Source organism: Macaca fascicularis, chromosome 5, assembly GCF_037993035.2.
Source record: "Macaca fascicularis isolate 582-1 chromosome 5, T2T-MFA8v1.1".
In the NCBI taxonomy this organism is placed as follows: Eukaryota; Metazoa; Chordata; class Mammalia; order Primates; family Cercopithecidae; genus Macaca; species Macaca fascicularis.
The window spans coordinates 103526657-103554024 of record NC_088379.1 but is presented as its reverse complement, the minus strand read 5'-3'; the positions used below and the strand labels follow the sequence as shown (position 1 = coordinate 103554024).

Here is a 27368-nt window from a genome sequence, read left to right as displayed (position 1 = left end):
TGCTTGTAATAATTTTGGTTTTCTTAAATTTATTGATACTTGTTTCATGGCCCATCATATGGTCTCTCTTGGAGAATGTTCCATGTGCTGATGAATAGAATGTATAGTCAGCAATTGTTGGGTAAAATGTTCTGTAAATATCTGTTAAGTACATTTGTTCTAGGGCATAGCTTAAATCCATTGCTTCTTTGTTGACTTTCTGTCTTAATGACCTGTCTAGTATTGTCTGTGAAGTATTGAAGCCCCCCATTATTATTGTGTTGCTGTCTATCTCATTTCTTACGTCTAGTAGTAATTGTTTTATAAATTTGGGAGCGCCAGTATTAGTTGCATGTATGTTTAGGATTGTGATATTGGACAAGGCCTTCTTTGTCTTTTTAAACTGCTGTTGCTTTAAGGTTTGTTTTGTCTGATATAAGAAGAGCTACTTCTCCTGGCTTTGGGTGTTCATTTGTATCGGGTGTCTTTTTCCATCCCTTTACCTTAAGTTTATATGAGTTCTTATGTGTCAGGTGAGTCTCTTGAAGGCAGCAGATGGTTGGTAAAGTCTTATTCCTTCTGCAATTCTATATTTTTAAGTGGAGCATTTTGGTAATGCACGTTCAACATTAGTATTGAGATGTGAGGTACTATTCCATTTATCATGCTATTTGTTGCCTGTATACCTTGGTTTTATTCTTTTTCTTTTTTTGGAGACACAGCCTCACTCTCTCACTCAGGCTGGAGTGCAGTGGCACAATCTTGGCTCACTGCAATGTCCACCTCCCAGGTTCAAGCAATTCTTGTGCCTAACCCTTTCAAGTAGCTGGAATTACAGACACTCACCATCACGCCCAGATAATTTTTGTATTTTCAGTAGAGACAGGGTTTTGCCATGTTGGCCAGGCTGGGCTCAAACTCCTGACCTCAAGTGATCTCTCCCCCTCTGCCTCCCACATTGCTGGGATTACCGGTGTGAGCTACTGCACTGGGCCATTGTTTTTTGTTTTTAATTGTATTTTTGTTTTGTAGGTCCTGTGAGACTTATGGTTTGAAGAGGTTCTGTTTTGATGTGCTTCTGGGATTTGTTTTAAAATGTAGGGTTCCTTTTAGCAGTTCTTGTAGTACTGGCCTGGTAGTAGCAAATTCTCTCAGCATTTGTTTGTCTGAAAAAGGTTGTATGGTTCCTTCATTTCTGAAGCTCAGTTTCACTGGATATAAAAGTCTTGGCTGATAATTGTTTCATTTAAGGAGGCTGAAGATAGGGCCCCAATCTCTTCTAGCTTGTAGGGTTTCTGCTGAGACATCTGCTGTTAATCTGATAGGTTTTCCTTTACAGGTTACCTGGTGCTTCTGCCTCACATCTCTTAAGATTGTTTTTTCCGTTTTAACTTTAGACAACCTGATAACAAAGTCCCTAGGCAATGATCTTTTGCGATGAATTTCCCAGGTGTTTTCTGAGCTTCTTGTATTTGGATGTCTAGGTCTCTAGCAAGGCTGGGAACATTTTCCTCAATTATTTCCTCAACTATGTTTTCCAGACTTCTAGATTTCTTATCTTTCTCAGGAATGTCAGTTATTCTTAGCTTTGGTCGTTTAACATAATCCCAGACTTCTTGGAGGCTTTGTTCATATTTTCTTATTTTTTTTCCTTGTCTTTCTTTGATTGGGTTAATTACAAAACCTTGTCTTCAAGCTCTGAAGTTCCTTCTTCTGCTTGTTGCATTCTATTGCTAGACTTTCCAGAGCATTTTGCATTTCTATTAGTGTGTTCATTGTTTCCTGAAGTTTTGATTTTTTTTTATGTATACTATTTATTTCATTGAATATTTCTCCCCTCATTTAACAGATATATATATATAATTTCCTTAAATTGGGCTTTGACTTTCTCTCATGCTATTTTCATTAGCTTAATAACTTTACTCTGAATTCTTTTTCAGGCAAATCAGGGATTTCTTCTTGGTTTGGATCTATTGCTGGTGAGCTAATGTGATTTTTTGAGGATGTTAATGAACCTTGTTTGGTCTTATTACAGAGTTGAGATTTTGGTTCATTCTCATTTGGGTAGGCTCTGTCAGAGGAAAGGTGTAGGATTCAAGGCTGTTTTCAAGGGAAACAAGACTCATTTGTCCCACGGGGTGTTCCCTTGACATATTATTCTCCCTCTTTTCCTAGGGATGTGGTTTCCTGCGAGCTGTAGTGATTGTTATGTCTCTTCTGGATCCGGCCACCCAGCAGGTCTGTTAGGCTCTGGGCTGGTACTGGGGGTTGTCTACACAGAGTTCTGTGATGTGAACCATCTGTGGACCTCTCAGCCATGGATACCAGCACAATATTTGGGGTGTCTCCTGTCTCCTGCAGGAGCAATCTGCTTTTTTCAGTGGGTCTGTGTGTTTTCTCAGCTTTCCTGATTTATTTCTGCAGTAGGTCTGTAGCAAAAGTTGATGATCTGAGATTCCACACACTACTCTGTCCTTCCAAGTGGGATGCCATCTAGTTCTGCCTCCCATCTGCCATGATTCCCATTATCCACTTTTTCTTGTTTCTTTATTTTGTGGATTATTCAAATATTATAATCAAAATATTAATCAAATATTTTATTTTATTCCATTTCATCAATATCTATTATATTTTTTAGTATTTTTTTATTATTCTTTTAGTTTTTGCCATCAAAATTATAATAAGCATTCACCTACTGCAATCCAATAAAAAGGATGACCTTTACCACTTTCTCAGTAAGACTGACTTAGAACATTTTAACTCCATTTTGTTATCTTGTATTTTGTTTAATTATTGTCACACATTTTAAAGCCACATATTTTAAGTTTTTTGAATATTATTATTTTGTTGTGTGGATTACATTTATTTATTTATTTTTCTATTGTGCTTCTTTCCTTTTTGCATTTGCATTTTTATGAAAAAGAGAATCATTTTTCCTCTGTCTGAAAAACTTCCTTTAGCATTTCTTCTGGTCCAGGTCTGCTGTGAATTATTACAGTTTTTGTTTGTCTGAAATGTATTTTGTTATTTTTGAATGATTTAGTTTTGAGTATAGATTTTTAGGTTGGTAGTTATTTTCAGTACTTTAATAATATTTTGTTGTTTTAGACTTTCCATCTTTTCCATTGAGAAGTAAGCTGTCCAGCTTATTGTTTCTCCTTCCAGAGAAATTATCTTTGATTTTTAACCTTTGATGTGTCTGAAGTATAGTTTTCTTTTTAATACATTTGCCTGAGGTTTGCAGAACCTTTGAATCTGTGGGTTTATGTCTTTTTTCAGTTTTAAATAATTAACCTTAAATTGAAACAGGCTAAATGCCCCAATTAAAAAACAGAGACTGGCAAATTGGATAAAGAGTCAAGACCCATGAGTGTGCTGTATTCAGGAGACCGATCTCACGTGCAGAGACACACATAGACTCAAAATAAAGGGATGGAGGAAGATCTATCAAGCAAATGGAAAACAAAAAAAGGCAGGGGTTGCAATCCTAGTCTCTGATAAAACAGACTTTAAACCAACAAAGATCAAAAGAGACAAAGAAGGCCATTACATAATGGTAAAGGGATCAATTCAACAAGAAGAGCTAACTATCCTAAATATATATACACCCAATACAGGAGCACCCAGATTCATAAAGACTTAGAGACTTACGAAGAGACTTAGACTCCCACACAATAATAATGGGAGACTTTAACACCCCAGTGTCAACATTAGACAGATCCACGAGACAGAAAGTTAACAAGGATATCCAGTAATTGAACTCATCTTTGCAGCAAGCAGACCTAATAGACATCTACAGAACTCTCCACCCCAAATCAACAGAATATACATTCTTCTCAGCACCACATCACACTTATTCCAAAATTGACCACATAGTTGGAAGTAAAGCACTCCTCAGCAAATGTAAAGGAACAGAAATTATAACAAACTGTCTCTCAGACCACAGTGCAATCAAACTAGAACCCAGGATTAAGAAGCTCACTCAAAACCACTCAACTACATGGAAACTGAGCAACCTGCTCCGGAATGACTACTGCGTACATAAGGAAATGAAGGCAGAAATAAAGATGTTCTTTGAAACCAATGAGAACAAAGACACAACATACCAGAATCTCTGGGACACATTTAAAGCAGTGTGTAGAGGGAAATTTATAGCACTAAATGCCCACAAGAGAAAGCAGGAAAGATCTAAAATTGACACCCTAACGTCACAATGAAAAGAACTAGAGAAGCAAGAGCAAACACATTCAAAAGCTAGCAGAAGGCAAGAAATAACTAAGATCAGAGCAGAACTGAAGGAGATAGAGACATTAAAAAACCTTCAAAAAATCAATGAATCCAGGAGCTGGTTTTTTGTAAAGATCAACAAAATTGATAGACCGCTAGCGAGACTAACAAAGAAGAAAAGAGAGAAGACTCAAATAGACACAATAAAAAATGATGAAGGAGATATCACCACCAATCCCACAGAGATACAAACTACCATCAGAGAATACTATAAACACCTCTATGCAAATAAACTAGAAAATCTAGAAGAAATGGATAAATTCCTGGACACACATACACTCTCCCAAGACTAAATCAGGAAGAAGTTGAATCCCTGAATAGACCAATAACAGGCTCTGAAATTGAGGCAATAATTAATAGCCTACCAACCAAAAAAAGTCCAGGACCAGATGGATTCACAGTCAAATTCTACCAGAGGTACAAGGAGGAGCTGGTACCATTCCTTCTTAAATTATTCCAATCAATAGAAAAAGAGGGAATCCTCCCGAACTCATTTTATGAGGCCAACATCATCCTGATACCAAAGCCTGGTAGAGACACAACAACAAAAAAGAGAATTTTAGACCAATATCCCTGATGTGCATTGATGCAAAAATCCTCAGTAAAATACTGGCCAACCAAATCCAGCAGCACATCAAAAACCTTATCCACCATGATCAAATGGGCTTCATCCCTAGAATGCAATGCTGGTTCAACAGATGCAAATCAATAAACGTAATCCATCATATAAACAGAACCACTGACAAAAACCACATGATTATCTCAATAGATGCAGAAAAGGCCTTCAACAAAATTCAGCAGGCCTTCATGCTAAAAACTCTCAATAAATTCTGTGGTGATGGAACATACCTCAAAATAATAAGAGCTATTTATGACAAACCCACAGCCAATATCATACTGAATGGGCAAAAACTGGAAGCATTCCCTTGGAAAACTGGCACAAGACCGGAGTGCCCTCTCTCACCACTCCTATTCAACATAGTGTTGGAAGTTCTGGCCAGGGCAACCAGGCAGGAGAAAGAAATAAAGAGTATTCAGTTAGGAAAAGAGGAAGTCAAATTGTCCCTGTTTGCAGATGACATGATTGTATATTTAGAAAACCCCATCATCTCAGCCCAAAATCTCCTTAAGCTGATAAGCAACTTCAGCAAAGTCTCAGGATACAAAATCAATGTGCAAAAATCAGACAAACAGAGAGCCAAATCATGAGTCAACTGCAATTTACCATTGCTACAAAGAGAATGAAATACCTAGGAATCCAACTTACGGGGGATATGAAGGACCTCTTCAAGGAGAACTGCAAACCACTGCTCAGTGAAATAAAAGAGGACACAAGCAAATGGAAGAACATTCCATGCTCATGGATAGGACGAATCAATATTGTGAAAATGGCCACACTGCCTGAGGTAATTTATAGATTCAATGCCATCCCCATCAAGCTACCAATGACTTTCTTCACAGAATTGGAAAAAACCGCCTGGATTTATTTTTAATTATTCATGTAGAAATGTGGTCTTTTGTAAACTACTCATTTCCTCTAGAGCCAAAACCATCCAATGAGTAATTAATTTCTTTGTAATTTCATTCAAAGTTGGTAGCTTTTACCCCCTAAGCACTAAAAACTGCACAACGTTTTGGAACTTTTTAATGTAATAATTCCTAGTACCATATATGTGACAGTAATAAAATTATTGTAGTTTTTTTTTTTTTTCCAAGATAACAGATTGGAGGCAAGTGTTACAATGCCTATTCTATTTGAAAAGACAAAATAGTGTATAGCGATTCTCACTGTGAACTTTTTTTTTCTGAGAAGCAATGCAGGAACTTAACAGGAAAACTGAAATAAATCACAGATCCTTTGAAAGATGTGGCAGCTGCAGCCCGCACTGTGAGCCATGTGAAAAAGTAAGCCTTCAGAGTGTGAAAAGCGGAGAGAATGCCTCCAGGATATACACCCCCACTGGGCAACCTGGCAATCTGCCCATGGGGGAAGGCCTTAAATCTACCCAGTGCTAGAACTGATTTAAGGAGCAATGGGGAATATGAAAGTAGGAGCAGTGTGGGAAGAGCCTTGCAGGCATTTTCGATCTCCAGTGTGAACCACGGGAAGCCATTTCTGACTCTGTGTCATGGGGGAATCTTGCAAAAATCTGCTAGCTAACTCAGGCATTGAGAAGGTGGGAAGTGTGCTGCGGCTACAAGTGCAGAGGCTGCACATTCTAGCTTTCCAGGCAGATTGGGAGAAGCATGGCCTGAAAGCTGTGGTTGCAGTCTCTGTGGGGAAGGCTTATGACCTGGGGCATTTTGAGTTCTGAGCATTAAGTGCCTAGAAGATAGATAGCTGCTGCTAGCCGGTGAGATTTGCTTTGCCAAGTGCATGGGTGCTGGATGGGGTTTACTGCCACCTGCTACTTCCGACTCCCGGTATAAACTCATTTGTACATCAAAGGCAGATATGCTTCTCCATAGAACATTACTCTAGTGGCCAATGAATTCTTCTGATCCTCACTGGGGCCACTGCTGCCCTGCATGGGTAGAGGCAGAGCGTGGAGCTGCCTTGCGGAGCCCCCACATGGCTTTGCCCCTCCACTTGCCCTGATAACTTAACACAAAAGACAGAAATGTTTGGGAGCTCTATAGCTCCACCTGTCACCTAAGAAACCACAATATCTCCCCTGGGTAACATAAGGCAAGTACAAATCTCACCACTACTACCACAACTGGCACTCTTTTGCAAGCACCACCTCCTGGCTGGAGGCCGACTGACACAATGCATTGCAGTAACTCCAAGTAGAACAACACTGTGTTCAGGAAGGAGAAAACTCGTGCATGACCTCTGCTATCACTATTGTCTGTATCATCCTGGCTACCATCCTGGCTAACCAGAGATCCTGAGTCTCTCCATGTGACCAATTCATTACTACTACCACCAGCATTTGAGAAAGCCAATATACTAAGGCTGTTTATACCAAGGAACCTCACAGAGTCTGTGACCCTCCCCTGCCATCCCCATCAGAGATGGTGCTTGTACCTGATGCTGGGAGACTTGAGGAATTTTCACATCAGTGGATCTCTTGCAGACTTTGCCCAGCACCAACCTGGAGTGTGGCAACTCCACTGGGTTACTAGACCCAGAGAAACAGCAGCATTCATAGTAGCCTGGCTCTCGGGGACTCCTAGTCCTAGGGGAAAGGAAAGTACACCACATTAAGCGGACACTCCATGGGACAAAAGAATCCAGATGACAGGTCTTGAGTCCCAGATCTTTCTGCTCTTGTGAAGTTTCTTTCTTCCTGCGGAGGCACAGTTGCAGTACTGGGTTCGAAGGGAAAGTCTGCAGCTGTACTCCAACAGTCAGGCAGCTCTAGTGCTCATCAAGGGTCTTGGAGAAGGGGAATTCTTTTTCCTCCCATCCACCACTGCAGACACAACCGGGTCTTCTCTTATAGGTGCTCAGCATGGGTGCTCCTAAAGATAACCTTTTTCAAAGATTTCAGGGTGACTGCATCCCCACAGGAGGAGCACCTTCCAGGTTCAGGTGTAGATGAGAGGTAGAGTCACAACTCCTCTATACTTGGAACATCAACATTCCTGAAGATGAAAATAGGTGCCTGTCTGATTGAATAGCAGGAATACTGGAACACTGGGTCATTAGTGTGTCTCGAATGTGGATTGCTTTCCTGCTGCCCTGACATAGGTGCTGAAGTAGCTCCCACTCTTCACCCCTGATAACACCTCAGTGTACTTCTCTGAGAGCTTCTCCCAACCTCCAGCCAGCTCTGTCAAGGCTGTGACCTCTCTGCCTGCCATTACATATTGCATTTACCCATCTGCTTTAATCACAACCAGTTTCTAACCTGAGACACCTATCCTACTGGCATGAAGCCTGAGTTGTTCAACCCAGTAAATAAAATGCTGGGGAATAAATAAATTAATTAAAAGCACACATCTTGGGGGAACAAAGTAGGCTTCAAGAGACCTCTGCTATTCCAACTCCATAGGAGACAGTGAACTTGCTGACACACTGAGCACATTGCTACTACAACAAGCGTCTGAGAAGGCTATCATGCAAAGACTCTATAACTAAAGCTCTCATACAGGGTCTTCATTCCTGAATGCACCAATAACTGATTTAGGCTACATTAAACTATAAGCTTTAAAGCCACAGTCTTAAGGGGGAAAAATAAATAAAGAAAAAACCACAGTCTTATAACATAAATCCAAGAATAATTAGAAGAAATAGTATACCCAAATGAGAAGGAACCGGAAAAATAATTATGATAATATGACAAAACAAGGTTCTGCAATACACCCAAAAGTTCACACTAGTGAAATCACCCAGTGGGTTCTCCTTGCCTGCTGCCTGCAGAGAGCCAGTTTATCAAGACAAGGGAACTGCAGTAGAGAAAATGTTATTAATGCAGAGCTGGCTGTATGAGAGACCAGAATTTTATTATTACTCAAATGAGTCTCCCCCTAAACTTGGAAATTGAGGGTTTTAAGGACAATTTGGTGGGTAGGGGACAGTGAGTCAGGAGTGCTGATTGGTTGGGTCGGAGATGAAATCATAGGGAGTCAAAGCTGTCTTCTTGTGCTGAGTCAATCCCTGGGTGGGGGCCACAAGACCAGATGAACCAGTTTGTTGATCTGGATGGTGCCAGCTGATTCATCAAGTGCAGGGTCTGCAAAATATCTCAAACACTGATCTTAGGTTTTATAATAGTGATGTTATCCCCAGGAGCAATTTAGGGAGGGTCAGAATTGTGTAGACGTAGCATGAGAGGAGTCCAGCTGCATGACTCCTAAACCATGATTTCTAATCTTGTGGCTAATTTGTTAGTCCTACAAAGGCGATCTGTTCACCAAACAGGAAGGGAATTTGTTTTGGAAAAGGGCTGTTATTGTCTTTGTTTCAAAGTTAAACTATAAACTAAGTTTTCCCGAAGTTAGTTCAGCTTATGCCCAGGAATGAACATGGACAGTGTGGAGGTTAGAAGAAAGGTGAAGTTGGTTAGGTCAGATCTCTTTCACTGTAATAATTTTCTCAGTTATAATTTTGCAATGGAAGTTTCACTAGCTCTCTAGCAATATATCCAAACCAAGATGAAATCTTTGAAATACCAGAAAACAAATTCAAAAGATTAATTATTAAGGTACTCAAGGAGATACCAGAAAAAGGTGAAAACCAACATAAAGAAATTCTGAAAAGATCAGCGTATTAATGAAGAACCTATTTTAAAGAGAAAAAATATCAGAACTTCTGGAAATGAAAGACACATTTAGGGAATTACAAAATGGTAGAGGTTTCAACAATAGGCTAGAACAAGTAGAAAAAAGAGTTTCAGTGCTTGAAGACAAGGCTTTTAAATTAACCCAGTCAGAGAAAAATAAAGAATAAAGAACAGAAATGAACAAAGTCTCCAGGAAATAAGGGATTATGTAAAACGGCCAAACCTAATAATAATTGGTGTTTTGAGGGATAATAAAAAGTAAAATGTTTGGAAAATTTATTTCACATACTAGAGAAAGGTGAAAATTAACATAAAGAAATTAAAAAAAATTCAGGATATGAATGGAAACATTTCTAAAGAGATAGACATTTTAAAAAGAAACAAATCAGAACTTCTGGAAATGAAAGACACATTTAGGGAACTACAAAATGCAGTGGAGGTTTTAACAATAGACTAAAATAAGTAGAATAATTTTTTTGAGGAAATTGAGGAAAACTTCCCTGGCCTTGCTAGTGATTTAGTATGCAAATACAAGAAACCCAAATAACTGGGAGATTCATTGCAAAAACAAAAACAAAAACAAAAAACACAAAAACAAAAAACAAAACACGAAGGCATATAGGCATCTAGCTATCTAAAGTCAATGTGAATGAAATAATTTTAAGAGCTGTGAGGCAAAAGCATCAGGTAACCTGTAAGGGAAAACCTTTCAGACTAACAGCAGACTTCTCAGCAGAACCCTTACAGACCAGAAGGGACTGGGGTCCTATCTGTAGCCTCCTTAAACAGGATAACCATTGGCCAAAAATTTTGTATCCAGCAAAACTAAGTCATTTTCAGACAAATTAGTGCTGACAGAACATGTTACTACCAGACCAGCCCTACATGAAATGCTGAAAGTTCTAAATCTTGAAACAAAAGACCATTATGCACCAGAATAGAATGTCTTGCAAACATAAAACTCACACGGCCTATAAAACAATAACACAATGAAGAAAAAAAAGTAGGTAACAATTCACATGATGACTGGAACAGTATCTTGATATTAATGTTGAATGTAAATGGCATAATGGTCCACTTAAAATATACAGATTGGCAGAGTAGATAAAAAGTCACAAACTAGATATCTTCAGTCTTCAAGAGACTCACCTAACATTGAAGGATTTGTATAAACTCAAGGTAAAAGAATGGCAAAAATTAATCCATGCAAATGGAAACCAAAAGTGACCAGGAGTAGCTATTCTTATATTAGATAAAACAACAAACTTTAAAGCAACAGCAGTAAAAAATGACAAAGAAGATTGTTATATGATGATAAAAGGATCGATTCAACAAGAAGATATTATAATTTTAAATTTATATGCACTTATCACTAGAGCTCTCAGATTTGTAAAACAATTACTACCGGACTTAAGAGAGGAGATAGAAAGCAACACAAGAATAGTGGGGGACTTCAACACCCTATTGACAGCACTAGACAGACGATTGAAACAGAAAATCTGAAAAGAAACAATGGTCTTAAACACTGTAGAATAAATGGACTTAACAGATATTTACAGAACATTCTACCTAAGAATTTCAGAATATGCATTCTTCTCATCAGCACATGGAACATTTTCCATGATAGACCATATGACAGGCCACAAAAAAGTCTCAATAAATTTTAAAAAATAAAAATTATAGCAAGTATCTTCTTAGATCACATCAGAATAAAACTAGAAATCAACTCCAAAAGAAACCCTCAAAACTATACATGTACGTAGAAATTAAGCAGTCTGTTCCTGAATGATTTTTGTGTTAAAAATGAAATCAAGTTGGAAATTTAACAGTTCTTTGAAATGAATAATAGTGACATGAGTCATCAAAACTTCTGGGGTACAGCAAATGCAGTGCTAAGAGGAATATTTGTAGCACTAAATGCCTACATCAGAGCCTGGAAGACCACAAACTGACAACCTGATGTAACACCTCAAAGAACTAGAGAAACAAGAACAAACTAAGCCCAAAACTAGAAGAAAAGAAGTAACAAAGATTAGAGTAGAACTACATGAATTTGAAACAAAAAATCAATACAAAAGATCAATGAAACAAAAAGTTGGTTCTTTGCAAAGGCAAAAAAAAAATTCATAGAACTTTAGCTAGAATAACCAAGAAAAGAAGAGAGGAGATTCAAATAAGGTCAATTAGAAATAAAACTGGAGACATTACAACCTACACCATAGAAAAATGAAAGATCATTTGAGAGTGCCATGAACACAAACTAGAAACACAAACTATGCACACAAACTAGGAAATCTAGAGGAAATGGATAAATTCCTGGAAACATACAACTTTTTTGGATTAAATCAGGAATAAATAGCAACCCAGACCAGACCAATAACAAGCAGCAATATTAAATCGGTCATTAAAAATTGACAACAAAGAAAAAAAGCCCAGGTGCAGATGGGTTCACAGCTGAATTCTACCAGGCATTCAAAGAATTGGTGTCAATTCTACTGATGAAACTATTACAAAAGATTGAGAAAGAGGGAATCCTGCCTAACTCATTCTATCAAGCCAGTTTTACCCTGATATCAGAACCAGGAAAGAACATAACAAGAATAGAAAACTACAGACCAACATCCCTGATGAATATAGATGCAAAAATTCTCAACAAACTACTAGATAACTGAATCTATCAGCATATCAGAAAGATAATATATCATGATCAAGTGGACTTCATTCAAGGTGTGCAGGGATGGTTTAACATAAGCACGTCAGTAAATATAATTCATCACATAAAAAGAATTAAAAACAAAAACCATATGATTATCTCAATAGCTGCAAAAAAGCATTTGATAAAATCTAGTATCTTTTTTATGATTAAAAACCCTCAACAAACTAGATATAAAAGGGACTTAATTCAAATTAATAAACACCATCTATGACAAACCCACAGCCAACATTATATTGAATGAGGAAAAGTTGAAATCATTCCCACTGAGAACTGGAACAAGACAAGGATCCCCACTTTCACCACTTTCCATTCAGCGTAATACCAGAAGTCCTAGCCAGAGCAGTCAGGCAAGAGAAGAAATACAGTGCCTTCAGATTGCAAAAAAGAAAGTCAAACTATTGCTGTTCACCAATGATATGATTATATATCATATAAAACCCTAGAGACTTCTCAAAAGTGTTGGCTGTATAAGCCTAGAGATAAGATTAGATTTGATAATCAAATTCAGTAATGTCTCAGGTTACAAAATCAATGTATACAAATCAGTAACACTGATATATGCCAACAATGACCTAACAGAGAATGAAATAAACTCAATCACCTTTACAATAGCTCCAAAAAGGATAAAATATCCTGGAATATACTTAACCAAGGAGGTGAAAGATCTCTGTAAGGAGAACTACAAAACACTGCTGAAAGAAATCATAGATGACACAAACAAACAGAAACACATCCCATGCTCATGGATTGGGAGAATCAATATTGTGAAAATGACCATACTGCCCAAAGCAATCTACAGATTCAGTGCAATTCCTATCAAAACACCAATATCATTTTTCACAGAATTAAAGGAAACAATCCTACAATTCATACGGAATCAAAAAAGAGCCTGCTTAGCCAAAGCAATGCAACGCTAAATGAACAAATCTGGAGGCAGCACATTACTGTACTTAAAATTATACTACAAGGCTGTAGTTATCAAAATACGTAGTACTTGTATAAAAGTAGACATATAGATCAATGGATCAGAATAGAGAATGCAGAAATAAAGCCAAATATTTACAACTAACTGATCTTTGACAAAGCACAGAACAACATAAATTGGGAAATTGACACCTTATTCAATAAACGGTGCTGGGAAAACTGGATAGCTAAATTCAGAAGAAAGAAACTGGATCCCTATATCTCATTTTATATAAAAAGCAACTCAAGATGGATTAAAGACAAATCTAATACCTAAAACCATAAAAGTTCTTGAAGATAACCTCAGAAAAAGTCTTCTGGACTTTGGCTTAGGCAAAGAATTAATGACTAAGTCCCCAAAGCAAATGGAACTAAAACAAAAATAAATAAATGAGACCTAATTAAACTACAGAGCTTCTGTATGGCAAAAGAAATAATCACCAGAATAAACAGACAACCCACAGAATGAGAGAAAATATTGCAAACTATGCATTGGGCAAAGGACTAATATGCAGAATCTACAAGGATCTCAAACAAACCAGCAAGAAAAAAAACAAATAATTTCATGAAAAAGTGGGCAACTCACGTGAATAGACGTTTATAAAAAGAAGATATACAAATGGTCAACAAACATATGAAAAAATATTCAACATAACGAGTCATCAGGGAAATGCAAATTAAAACCACAATGAGATACCACCTTACTCCTGCAAGAATGACCATTATTACTATTATTATTTTTTTGAGACAGGGTCTCACTCCCTCACCCAGGCTGGAGTGCAGTAGTGTGATTATGGTTCACTAAAGCCTTGATCTCCCAGGCTCAAGTGATCCTCCTACCTCAGCCTCTCCAACAGCAGGGACAACAGGCATGTGCCACCACACTCAGCTAGTTTTTGTATTTTTTATAGAGATAGGATTTCACGATGTTGCTCAGGCTGATCGTGAACTCATGGGCTCAAGTGATCTTCCTAACTTGGCCTTCCAAAATGGTGGGATTATAGGTGTGAGCCACTTCACCCATCCAATAATGGCCAATGTTAAAAAGTAAAAACAAACAAACAAACAAACAAAAAAAAACAAAGAAACAATAGATGTTGGGGTCATGAAAAGGGAATGCTTATATGTTCATGGTAGGAGTGTAAATTAGTACAATCTCTGTGGAAAACAGTATGGAGATTTCTTAGATGACTAAAAATAGATCTATGATTTGATCCAGCAGTCCCACTACTGGGTATTTAACCAATGGAAAAGAAGTCAATACATTAAAAAGACACCTGCATGTGTATGTTTATTGTAGCCAAATTCACATTTGCAAAGATATGGAATCAATCTTAGTACCCACTGACCAATGAGTGGATAAAGAAAATGTGGTATATATACACCATGGAATACTACTCAGCCATAAAAAAAATAACATAATATCTTTTGCAGCAACTTGTATGGAGCTGGAGGCCATTATTCTAAGTGAAGTAAGTCAGGAATGAAAAACCAAATACTGTATGTTTTCACTGATAAGTGAGACCTAAGCCATGGGTACACAAAGGCACACAGAGTGATATAGTGGACTTTGAAGACTCAGAAAGGGGAGGGTGGGAGGAGAATAGGGATAAAAAACTACTTATTGGGTACAATGTACACTACTTTGGTGATGGGTGCACTGAAATCTTAGAATTCACCACTATACTATTCATTCATGTAAGGAAAAACCACTTGTACCCCAAAAGCAAAGCTATTGAAATAAAAATTATTACAAAAATAAGTTATTTTTCAGCTTCAAACAATTTAAAAACTACGCAAAAATAATAATGCTGGCTTAGATGTTCTATATTCAAAGGCTTTCACATTTTTTAAAAGACGTGACTGTGATTGTTCTATTTTTGAAAGTGATAGGAGGTACCTATATTATCTGGAGTGGATATTTTAGTAAATTAATGTTACCAAAAAATGGACAAAGAAAGAAAGATGTCTATTCTCTACTATGTGTCAAATTCTGAAATATTAACTGTGAATATCAAATTTTGAAACAAAAACAATAAAATGTGTAAAATATGGGAAAATAGATTCTTATCCCTTTTGCATATACAAAGGATGTTGCTGCTGTTTATTCTATTTAATTAAATGAATACAAATAAATTGTATGACAAATTAGAAAGAGTATCACAAGGATTAATTGCTCATTAAAATATTACATTACTAGATTCCTCTAACCTATTAATTTAAATCTTCAATGCGTATAAAGAATTATGATATATAAAAGTGAGTGGATCATTTCACTTAGAAAATATATTAACCCAGAATTGCCACATAATTAAATGGTTAATTGTGAATATATTTTTATTAATAATAAATTGTAAAACAATACTATATAATTGGCTAAAAATCTTAATATATTATTGAGATAGAACTTGCTGGTTATGAAATAGAACATAGCTAATATGTTTAAGTGATGTGTGCAGATCCATTATGCTTACCTAGAGGTTCATATAATTAATTCTTTTTCTATTTTAATATCTCATTGACTTACAGCTTTTTATTTCTGTATCACATTTGAAAATTTTATTTTTTTATGAATATGTGTCTTTAATGCCAGATAATATTGACGACCTTCATCACAAACTTATTATTTATAGTGCTTCTTGTATTGATAAAAATAAATGATGTACTCTTTTTAACCCCTTCTTTCAACAGGCATGTTGGCATTCACAGGGTGGTGGAATTTCTGATGAATTACCTAACCTGACTAACAAATATGCGGCTTTCTTGTCAAGAGCCGAAAGAACTATGAAAGTATCAGATATGGTAAGAAGACTCCTACAATCAAATATTTTCATTATCTAGAAATCATGGAGGAGGCTGCATAACATAAACTTTATATTAGGACCTGAGTGAGGTAACTGATAGCCTGCTGTAGCCTCCTTGGCTAAACTGATACTTTTATATTTTTAAAGTTCAACAAAATTCTTCAAGCTATGCCAAACTCTAGAATTGCTATATGAGAGATTATTACATGGAATATCCCTTGTAGGGTCAGAGAACATTCATTCTTAGGACATATAGAAAAGCTGAACTTGTTGTGTTGTGTATGGAGTAAAATATTTACTAGGTTTAACTCATTTTACTCATAGTGCAAATGTTTTCTCTTTTCAATGTGAATTCATCTTGAAATCTAAGACTCCTCAGTGATTTATTTTTATTCCTATTGACCTGCATGTTAAATGGTATGGCTATAAATTTTTCTGAATTTCCTTTTTTTAATAAATACCTAATAGTGAGTAAATTGAAAACAGTAAAGCAGATTAAATTAAAAAATGGGTAATTGATTAATTCAGATTGAATTTACAAATATATCAAAGTAAAATTTGGAGTTAAAAAGCTGGACCCAATGGTAATGTTGCTGGAGTCTAAATGTTTGTATCCCCTTAAAATTCATATATTGAAATCCTAACTCCCAAGATGATGGTATTAGGAGGTGGCACTTTCTGGGAGGTGATCATGTCATGAGGGTGGAGACCTCATAAATGGGATTAGTACTCTTATAAAATAGGTCCAAGGGGGCTCGTTTTCCCCGTTTACCATGAGGACTCAGAGAAGGCACTGTCTTTGAGGAAGCAGGGCCTCTCCAGATACTGAGTCTGCTTGTGCCTTGATGTTGGACTTTCCAGCCTGCAGATCTGTGAGAAATAAATTTCATTTATAACCTACCCAGTTTATGGTATTTTGTTATAGCACTCCAAACAGACAAAGGCAAATGTTACAGTGTAGCCTTTTGTGAACAAGGTGTTATTAAAATACATTTTTGTAGAAATTGGACTATCTTGAGAAGATATTGTTAATAGCACATTTCAAAACAGGATTATTAAACAAGGTTTAAAATGTAGCTAATCAATAAAAACAGAGTATAGCTTGCTGAAATAAAATTCTGCTACGTGAGATAATGCCAACAGTTGATTTGTAATACTTTTGATTGTGAAATAACTGGTACAAGATCAGGATGAACTAATTTAAGGGAATGACAAATGCAATGCTAGTTAATATAACTGTGAATGTCTTGGAAATCATAGGAATTAGATTAATTTGGTGAAAGCTATTCAGGAATGGACTTACTATTTTTTTCTGAGGCATTATTGGAATCTGAGATATAGTCAAAATTAGCATCAGGTTCTATGCTATGAGTTTTTTTGTAATTATAAATTCAAAAGACAGTTTAAAATCATCTAGCAATATTCTTTACATGTAGTAGATGCTGAGTAATTTTTAACTAGTTGTGCTGTTTTAATGGATTATTTCTTCATCTTGAGGAATTTTAGAGTTCAACTGTATTTTTCAAGTGAATCATTGTTGTACACACCTCAGGATCCATTGGGAGGTATGCCATGACTAATTTATTACTAATATAATGCTTTTAGGCTTAGAAATCATTGAATGGATTCAAAGTTATTTCTATCATAATATCACAGGTAGTAGGAAAAAACAAGGGAAATTTCTGAAAGCATCCATAGGAAGGCAGCATATATATGTATATATGTTAAACTTTCTGTTTGTAGTGAAAAAAGATGGTGCACATCTGCTCTAAAGGAAGACAAGTTGCTTCACCAATATTTTTGACTTAATTTACATATTTTTCTTTTAACTTTGTCCCTCTTTAGATCTGAAAACTTCTTTTTAGTGTTTTCTTTTCTGGCATGAAACATTTGCAATTAAAATTATTCAGTGGGACTCTGGTTACCCAAGAAGCAGAATAGTTTAGTCACATAGAAAGCTTGGTTTTTAAATCTCTTTTGCAAATGACAATACATTTCAAACAGGTGGGTATATAATGTGCATGTAATGAAAAATCCAGATCATTGATCTCAAAATAAAATTGAAATAATATCTCAAATTTATGAAGTAATTGAATTAATTTTATTATTTATTTTAAATAAAAATAAAATTTACCTCCCAGGTATTTTACTTATGGATATACCACAGTCTTAAAGGATGATTTGATAGCTTAATTTTCCAAATTGTATCTTTACATACAAAATATAGCTCCCTTCCAGACTTCTGATTTCATGCGAAAGACTTATTTCTTGTACAACATCCCAGGGAAATATTTTTTATTCTTTTAAAAAAAGCTATGATATAAGCATTAGTTGATTATAAATAGAAAGAAAATATGACAAATGGAGGATGAACACAGACATCTGTTTACTGAGCATTCTAGAAGCAGAATGTAGAGACAATAATTATTTGATATAGAAAACACAATGTTGTTTCAAGCTGAATAAAAGCATAAGTTATTGATTTGAGGAGCTCAACAGAATGCCAAGGAGGATAAATATAAAAATACCTCTGTCCTTCTCACTTTTTTTTTTTTTTTTTTGCATTTTCAGAAGATCCTAACTAAATAAAATATCCTTGAGGCTTCCACAGAGTAAAGTCATTGGTTAACCCACAAAGGGATGAGAAATATAACTTCTGTCAGGTACTTGCTTAGCAGCATTAGCCACATTTCAAGGCTAGGAGATGATGAAGTAGTATTTTCTTAAATTTCTCAGGGGAAATGATTTTGGATATAGAGTTCTCCCTCTGCCTAAAGTTTCAATTAAATGAATCAAGAAAATAATTTTCCAACATGCAATAGTTCAGAAAGTTTAGTAACTCTGTGTCTTCATATGTGGAGTTGCTTCAGCAAAATAAAAAAGGAAATAAAAGAAGGGTGACATAAAGACAAAGAAGAATATGAATTCTTATATGAATATGAATTTCCTAGACAAAGTAAAGTGAAAACTCATTAATGAACAAGTCATTTTAGCTCATGTATGACATATTCTTCAAGAGGCAGGAGTTTGATGACATAAAATTTATTACTTGTGTATGGCCACATTACTTGGTTCTGTAGGGAATAATAATGATAATATAAATCCTGCTTTAAAATTGGTTTATTTAAAAATCACAATAAAGTGATATACGAGCTGAAGGATGAAATAGCTGGTATAAAAAAGTACCTAACAGGTCTAATAGAGCTAAATAATACAATACAATAATTTCACAATGCAATTGCAAGTATTAATAGCAGAATAAACCAAGCTGTGGAAAGAATCTTAGAATACGAAGACTGGTTTTCTGAAATAAGACAGTCAGACAAAATCAGAGAAAAAGAATAAAAAGGAATGAACAAAATGTCCAAGATGTATGGGATTATGTAAAGAGGCGACATTTATGAATCACTGGCATCCCTGAAAGGGAAGGGAAAAAAGCAAGCAACTTGGAAAGTATATTTAAGGATATCATCCATGACTACTTTCCCAATTTTGCTAGAGAGGCCAATGGACAAATTCAGGAAATACAGATAACTTCTGCGAGATTCCACACAAGAAGATCATCCCCAAGATAGAGAATTCTTGGATTTTCCAAGGTTGAAATGAAAGAAAGAATGTTAAAGGCAGCTAGAGAGAAAGAGCAGGTTACCTACAAAGGGATCTCTATGAGGCTAACAGCTGACCTCTCAGCTGAAACCCTATAAACCAAGAGACTGGGGGCCTATATTCAACTTTCTTAAAGAAAAAAATCTTCAACCAAGAATTTTTTATCCAGCTAAGTTAAGATTCCTAAGTGAAGGAGAAATAAGGTCCTTTTCAGATAGGCAGATGTTGAGGGAGTTCATTATTGCCAGACCTGCCTTACAAGATATCTTGAAAGAAGCACTATGTATAGAAAGGAAACACCACTACCAACTAGTACAAAACACATTTAAACACACAGGACCAATGTGACTGTAAAATAACCACATGAACAAGCCAACATAATAACCAGGTAACAGCACAATGCCAGGATCAAATCTGTACATATCAATACTAACTTTGAATGTAAATGGGCTAAATGTCCCAGTTAAAAGGCACACAAAGGCAAGCTGGATAAAAAAGCAAAACCCAATTGTATACTGTTTTCAAGTGACCCATCTCACATGTAATGACTCTCATAGGCTCAGAATAAAGGGATGGAGGAAAATCTACCACACAAACGTTAAACAGAAAAGAAGCAGGGGTTGCAATCTTAATTTCAGACAAAACAGATTTCAAACCAACAAAGATCAGAAATGATAAAGAAGAGCATTACATAATGGTAAAGGTTTCAATTCAACAAGAAGACCTAACTATTCTAAATATATATGCATCCAACAAAGAGAACCCAGATTTACTTATTTATTTTTTCTTTTTTAAAATTATACTTTAAGTTCTAGGGTACACGTGCACAAAGTGCAGGTTTGTTACATATGTATACTTGTGTCATGTTGTTGTGCTGCACCCATTAACTTGTTATTTACATTAGGTGTATCTTCTAATGCTATCCCTCCCTCCTCCCCCAACCCCATGACAGGCCCCAGTGTGTGGTGTTCCATGCCCTGTGTCCAAGTGTTCTCATTGTTAAATTCCCACCTATGAGTGAGAACATGTGGTGTTTGGTTTTCTGTCCTTTCACTAGTTTGCTAAGAATGATGGTTTCCAGCTGCATCCATGTCCCTACAAAGGACATGAACTCATCCTTTTTTTATGGCTGCATAGTATTCCATGGTGTATATGTGCCACATTTTCTTAATCCAGTCTATCATTGATGGACATTTGGGTTGGTTCCAAGTCTTTGCTATTGTGAATAGTGCCGCAATAAACATACATGTGCATGTGTCTTTATAGCAGCATGATTTATAATCCTTTGAGTATATACCCAGTAATGGGATGACTGGGTCAAATGGTATTTCTAGTTTTAGATCTTTGAGGAATCGCCACACTGTCTTCCACAATGGTTGAACTAGTTTACAGGCCCATCAACAGTGTAAAAGTGTTCCTATTTCTCCACATCCTCTCCAGCACCTGTGGTTTCCTGATTTTTAATGATCGCCATTCTAACTGGTGTGAGATAGTATATCATTGTGGTTTTGATTTGCACTTCTCTGATGGTCAGTGGTGATGAACGATTTTTCATGTGTCTGTTGGCTGCATAAATGACTTCTTTTGAGAAGTGTCTATTCATATCCTTCACCCACTTTTTGATGGGGTTGTTTGATTTTTTCTCATATATTTGTTTAAGTTCTTTGTAGATTCTGGATATTAGCCCTTTGTCAGATGGGTAGATTGCAAAAAAAAATTTTCCTATTCTGTAGGTTGCCTGTTCACTCTGATGGTAGTTTCTTTTGCTGTGCAGAAGCTCTTTAGTTTAATTAGATCCCATTTGTCAATTTTGGCTTTTGTTGCCATTGCTTTTGGTGTTTTAGTCATGAAGTCCTTGCCCATGCCTATGTCCTGAATGGTATTGCCTAGGTTTTCTTCTAGGGTTTTTATGGTTTTAGGTCTGACATTTAAGTCTTTAATCCATCTTGAATTAATGTTTGTATAAGGTGTAAGGAAGAGATCCAGTTTAGCTTTCTACATATGGCTAGCCAGTTTTCACAGCACCATTTGTTAAATAGGGAATCCTTTTCCCATTGCTTGTTTTTGTCAGGTTTGTCAAAGATCAGATGGTTGTAGATGTGTGGTATTATTTCTGAGGGCTCTGTTGTGTTCCATTGGTCTATCTCTCTGTTTTGGTACCAGTACCATGCTGTTCTGGTTACTGTAGCCTTGTAGTATAGTTTGAAGTCAGGTAGCATGATGTCTCCAGCTTTGTTCTTTTGGCTTAGGATTATTTTGTCAATGCAGGCTCTTTTTTGGTTCCATATGAACTTTAAAGTAGTTTTTTCCAATTCTTTGAAGAAAGTCATTGGTAGCTTGATGGGGATGGCATTGAATCTATAAATTACCTTGGGCAGTATGGCCATTTTCACAATATTGATTCTTCATATCTGTGAGCGTGGAATGTTCTTCCATTTTTTGTGTCCTCTTTTATTTCATTGAACAGTGGTTTGTAGTTCTCCTTGAAGAGGTCCTTCACATCCCTTGTAAGTTGAATTCCTAGGTATTTTATTTTCATTGAAGCCGTTGTGAATGAGAGTTCACTCATGATTTGGCTCTCTGTTTGTCTGTTATTGGTGTATAGGAATGCTTGTGATTTTTGCACATTGATTTTGTATCTTGAGACTTTGCTAAAGTTGCTTATCAGCTTAAAGAGATTTTGGGATGAGATGATGGGGTTTTCTAAATATACAGTCATGTCATCTGCAAACAAGGACAATTTGACTACCTCTTGTCCTACTTCAGTACCCTTTGTTTCTTTCTCCTGCCTGGTTGCTCTGGTCAGAACTTCCAAGACTATGTTGAATAGGAGTAGTGAGAGAGGGCATCCCTGTCTTATGCCAGTTTTCAAAGGGAATGCTTCCTGTTTTTGCCCATTCAGTATGATACTGACTGTGGGTTTGTCATAAATAGCTCTTATTATTTTGAGATATGTCCCATCAATACCTAATTTATTGACAGTTTTTAGCACGAAGGGGTGTTGAATTTTGTCAAAGGCCTTGTCTGCATCTATTGAGATAATCATGTGGTTCTTGTCTTTGGTTCTGTTTATATGCTGGATTACGTTTATTGATCTGCATATGTTGAACCAGCCTTGCATCTCAGGGATGAAGCCAACTTGATCTTGATGGATAAGCTTTTTGATGTGCTGCTGGATTCTATTTGCCAGTATTTTACTGAGGTTTTTGCATCGATGTTCATCAGGGATATTGGTCTAAAATTCTCTTTTTTTGTTGTGTCTCTGCCATGTTTTGGTATCAGGATGATGCTAGCCTCATAAAATGAGTTAGGGAGGATTCCCTCTTTTTCTGTTGATTGGAATCGTTTTAGAAGGAATTGTACCAGCTCCTCCTTGTACCTCTGGTAGAATTTGACTGTGAATGCATCTGGTCCTGGACTTTTTTTGGTTGGTAGGCTATTAATTATTGCCTCAATTCCAGAGCCTGTTATTGGTCTATTCAGGGATTCAACTTCTTCCTGATTTAGTCTTGGGAGGGTGTATGCATCCAGGAATTTATCCATTTCTTCTAGATTTTCTAGTTTATTTGCATAGAGGTGTTTATAGTATTCTCTGATGGTAGTTTGTATCTCTGTGGGATTGGTGGTGATATCCCCTTCATCATTTTTTATTGTGTCTATTTGAGTCTTCTCTCTTTTCTTCTTTGTTAGTCTCGCTAGCGGTCCATCAATTTTGTTGATCTTTACAAAAAACCAGCTCCTGGATTCATTGATTTTTTGAAGGATTTTTTATGTCTCTATCTCCTTCAGTTCTGCTCTGAGTTATTTCTTGCCTTCTGCTAGCTTTTGAATGTGTTTTCTCTTGCTTGTCTAGTTCTTTTAATTGTGATGTTTAGGGTGTCAATTTTAGATCTTTCTTGCTTTCTCTTGTGGGCATTTAGTGCTATAAATTTCCCCGTACACTCTATTTTAAATGTGTCCCAGAGATTCTGGAATGTTGTGTCTTTGTTCTCATTGGTTTCAAAGAGCATCTTTATTTCTGCCTTCATTTCTTTATGTACCCAGTAGTTATTCAGGAGCAAGTTGTTCAGTTTCCATGTAGTTGAGTGGTTTTGAGTGAGTTTCTTAATCCTGAGTTCTAGTTTGATTGCACTGTGGTCTGAGAGACAATTTGTTATACTTTCTGTTCCTTTACCTTTGCTGAGGAGTGCTTTACTTCCAACTATGTGGTCAATTTTGGAATAAGTGTGATGTGGTGCTGAGAAGAATGTATATTTTGTTGATTTGGGGTGGAGAGTTCTATAGATGTCTATTAGGTCTGCTTGGTGCAGTGCTGAATTCAATTCCTGGATATCCTTGTTAACTTTCTGTCTCGTGGATCTGTCTAATGTTGACAATGGGGTGTTAAAGTCTCCCATTATTATTGTGTGGGAGTCTAAGTCTCTTTCTAAGTCTCTAAGGACTTGCTTTATCAATCTGGATGCTCCTGTATTGGGTGTATATATATTAAAGATAGTTAGCTCTTCTTGTTGAATTGATCCCTTTACCATTACGTAATGGCCTTCTTTGTTTCTGTTGATCTTTGTTGGTTTAAAGTCTGTTTTATCAGAAACTAGGATTGCAACTCCTGCTTTTTTTTTGTTTTTCATTTGCTTGCTAGATCTTCCTCCATCCCTTTATTTTGAGCCTATGTGTGTCTCTGCACATGAGATGGGTCTCCTGAATACAGCACCCTGATGGGTCTTGACTCTTTATCCAATTTGCCATTCTGTGTCTTTTAATTGGAGCATTTAGCCCATTTACATTTAAGGTTAATATTGTTATGTGTGAATTTGATCCTGTCATTATGATGTTAGCTAACTATTTTGCTCATTAGTTGATGCAGTTTCTTCATAGCGTTGATGGTCTTTACAATTTGGCATGTTGCAGTGACTGGTACTGGGTGTTCCTTTCCATGTTTAGTGCTTCCTCTGGGAGGTCTTGTAAGGTAGGTCTGGTGGTGACAAAATATCTCAGCATTTGCTTGTCTGTAAAGGATTTTATTTCTCCTTCACTTGTGAAGCTTAGTTTGGCTGGATATGAAATTCTGGGTTGAAAATTGTTTTTAGTAATGTTGAATATTGACATCCACTCTCTTTTGACTTGTAACGTTTCTGCTGAAAGATCCACTGTTAGTCTGATGGGCTTACCTTTGTCAGTAAACTGACATTTGTCTCTGGCTGGCCTTAACATTTTTTCCTTCATTTCAACTTTGGTGAATCTGACAATCATGTTTCTTGGAGTTACTTTTCTTGAGGAGTATATTTGTTGCATTCTCTGTATTTCCTTAATTTTAATGTTGACCTGCCTTGCTTGGTTGGGGAAGTTCTCCTGAATAATATCCTGAAGAGTGTTTTCCAACTTGGTAAGAGAACCCAGATTTGTAAAGCACATTCTTAGAGACCTACAAAGAGACATAGACCCCCTTACAATAAGACTTCAGCACCCCACTGACAGTATTGGGCAGATTATTGAGTCAGAAAATTAACAAAGATATTCAAGAGTTATATGCAACATTGGACCAAATGGATCTGATAGGCCTCTTCAGAACTCCCCACCCCTAAACAACAGAATATATATTCTTCTCATTGCCACATGCACACACTCTGAAATTGACCACATCATTGGACATAAAACAATCTTCAACAAATGTAAGAGAACTGAAATTATACTAAACACATCCTTGGACCACAGTGTGTTAAAAATAGATGCCAAGACTATAAAAAAAACACTCAAAATCATGCAATTATATGGAAATTAAACAACGTGCTTCTGAATGACTTTTGGGTAAATAATGAAATTAAGGCAGAAATCAAGAAGTTCTTTGAAAATAATGAGAAGATAACACATACCAGTATTCTGAAATACAGCTAAGGCAGTGTTAAGAGGAAAATTCATAGTACTGAATTTCCACATCAAAAAGTTGAAAAGGAGGGGCAGACCCAAGATGGCCTACTAGAAGCAGTGGTGGTCAGAGGCTCCCACTGAAAAGAACCAAAACAGCATGCATATCTTGTACTGGCAACTAAGATATCCAGCTTCTCTCATCAGGACTGACCAAGTGGTTCACATGACTAGTGGAGAGCAATGAAAAGCAGGGTGTTTTGTCAGCCCACCTGAGAGCCACACGGGGCAAGGGGCACCTCCAGCACCAGCCAAGGGAGGCAGTGAGTGAGCGTACCATCTAGCCTGGGAAGCTCTGCTTTTTCCACAGATCTGTGCAAACCATGGATCAGAAGATCCCGCTTGTGAGACCAGGCCACCAGGGCCTTAGGTCCCAACCACAGAGCTGTGCAGATTCTCAGCAGTCAATTGACTGGAATTTGGCTAAGACTACAGAGTTCCTGGCGGGGAAGGCGGCTATCATCACTGTGGCTGCCTGCTGTCTAAGCCATCTGAGCTCCCTGGGGGAAAGACAGTAGCCATCACTGCAGCGGCTGGCTGCCTAAGACAACTGAGCTCCCTGAGGGAGGGGTAGCTGTTATCACTGCAGCTGCCGGCTGCCTAAGACAACTCAGCTTCCCAGGGGAGGGATGGCAGCCATCAATGTGGCTGCTAGTTACTTAAGACACTGGACTCTCGGGGGCAATGAGCAGTGGCCATCACTATAGCTCCAGGCAGCTGTTTTTTTCCTGCTGGTGCCAGGGAGACTGGACTACTTGGTTCCAGGGGATATTCCCCACAGCACAGCACACCAGCTGTGGCAGATCATGGCCAGACTGCCTTTGTAGGCCAGATCCTGACCCATCACTGTTCACTGGGTAGTGCCTCCCTGCAGGAGCTCCAGCAACTCCAGCCAGAGGCTTAGGGACAGAACTCTGATTTTCCTGGGTCTGAGCCCCTAGGGGAAGGGGTGGCCATGGTCTCTGTGGACCTGCAGACTATGTCTTCCTTCCTGCTAGCTCTGAGGAATCTGGCAGCCCAAATGAGTGGGTTTGCCCGGAGTGCAGCACACCCCCTCAACCAAGCAGCAGCCAAGTGTCTTTGTTAAATGGGTCTTGGTTCCTGCGCCCACTGCAGTTGGATGAGAGCCCCCAACAGGGGTCAGCAGACACCCTATACAGGAGTGTTTCTACTGACATTAGGTTGGTGCCCCTTGAGGTCAGAGATCCCAGAGGAAAGAGCAGGCACCCATCTTTGCTGTTCTCCAGCCCCCTCGGGTGGCATCTTCATGTGCAGGAGGGATCCAGATGAATAGAGCCTCAAGTGAACCCTCAGCAAACCACAGCAGCCCTACAGAAGAGGGATATGACTATTCAGAGGAAAACAAACAAGCAGAAAGCAACAAGAACAGCATCAACAAAAAAGTTCCTACGAAAACCTCATCCAAAGGTCAGCAGCCTGAAATATTGACACTAGACAAACTCACGAAGATGAGAAAGAGTCAACAAAAAACCGCTGAACATTCAAAAGGACAGGGTGCCTCTTCTCCTCTAAATGATCACAATACCTCTTCAGGAAGGGCACAGAACTGGACAGAGGATGAGACAGATGAATTACAGAAGTAGCCTTTAGAAGGTGGATAATAACAAACCTTGCTGTGGTAAAGGAGCATGTTCTAACCCAATGCAAAGAAGCTAAGAACCATGATAAAAGGTAACAGGAGCTGCTAGCTAGAATAACCAGTTTAGAGAGGAACATAAATAGCCTGATGGAGCTGAAAAACACACCACAAGAACTTTATAATGCAAACACAAATGTCAATAGCTGAATCGATCAAGTGGAAGAAAGAATATCAGAGCTTGAAGACTGTCTTGCTGAAAT

The 27368-nt window shown here is 37.3% G+C and overlaps 1 protein-coding gene across 2 annotated transcripts in view; it reads left to right on the top strand.

Moving 5' to 3' along the window:
* STPG2 (sperm tail PG-rich repeat containing 2) overlaps positions 1-27368 on the top strand; it is a 516962-nt gene that overhangs the window by 26962 nt on the left and 462632 nt on the right. The window contains exon 4 of one of the 2 annotated variants that reach the window (XM_065545253.1): positions 15868-15978. In XM_065545253.1, coding sequence (XP_065401325.1) covers positions 15868-15978 — 111 coding nt within the window. Of the gene's footprint in view, positions 1-15867; positions 16222-27368 lie in introns of those variants that run through there. The other variant, XM_045392670.2, reaches the window with a different exon arrangement.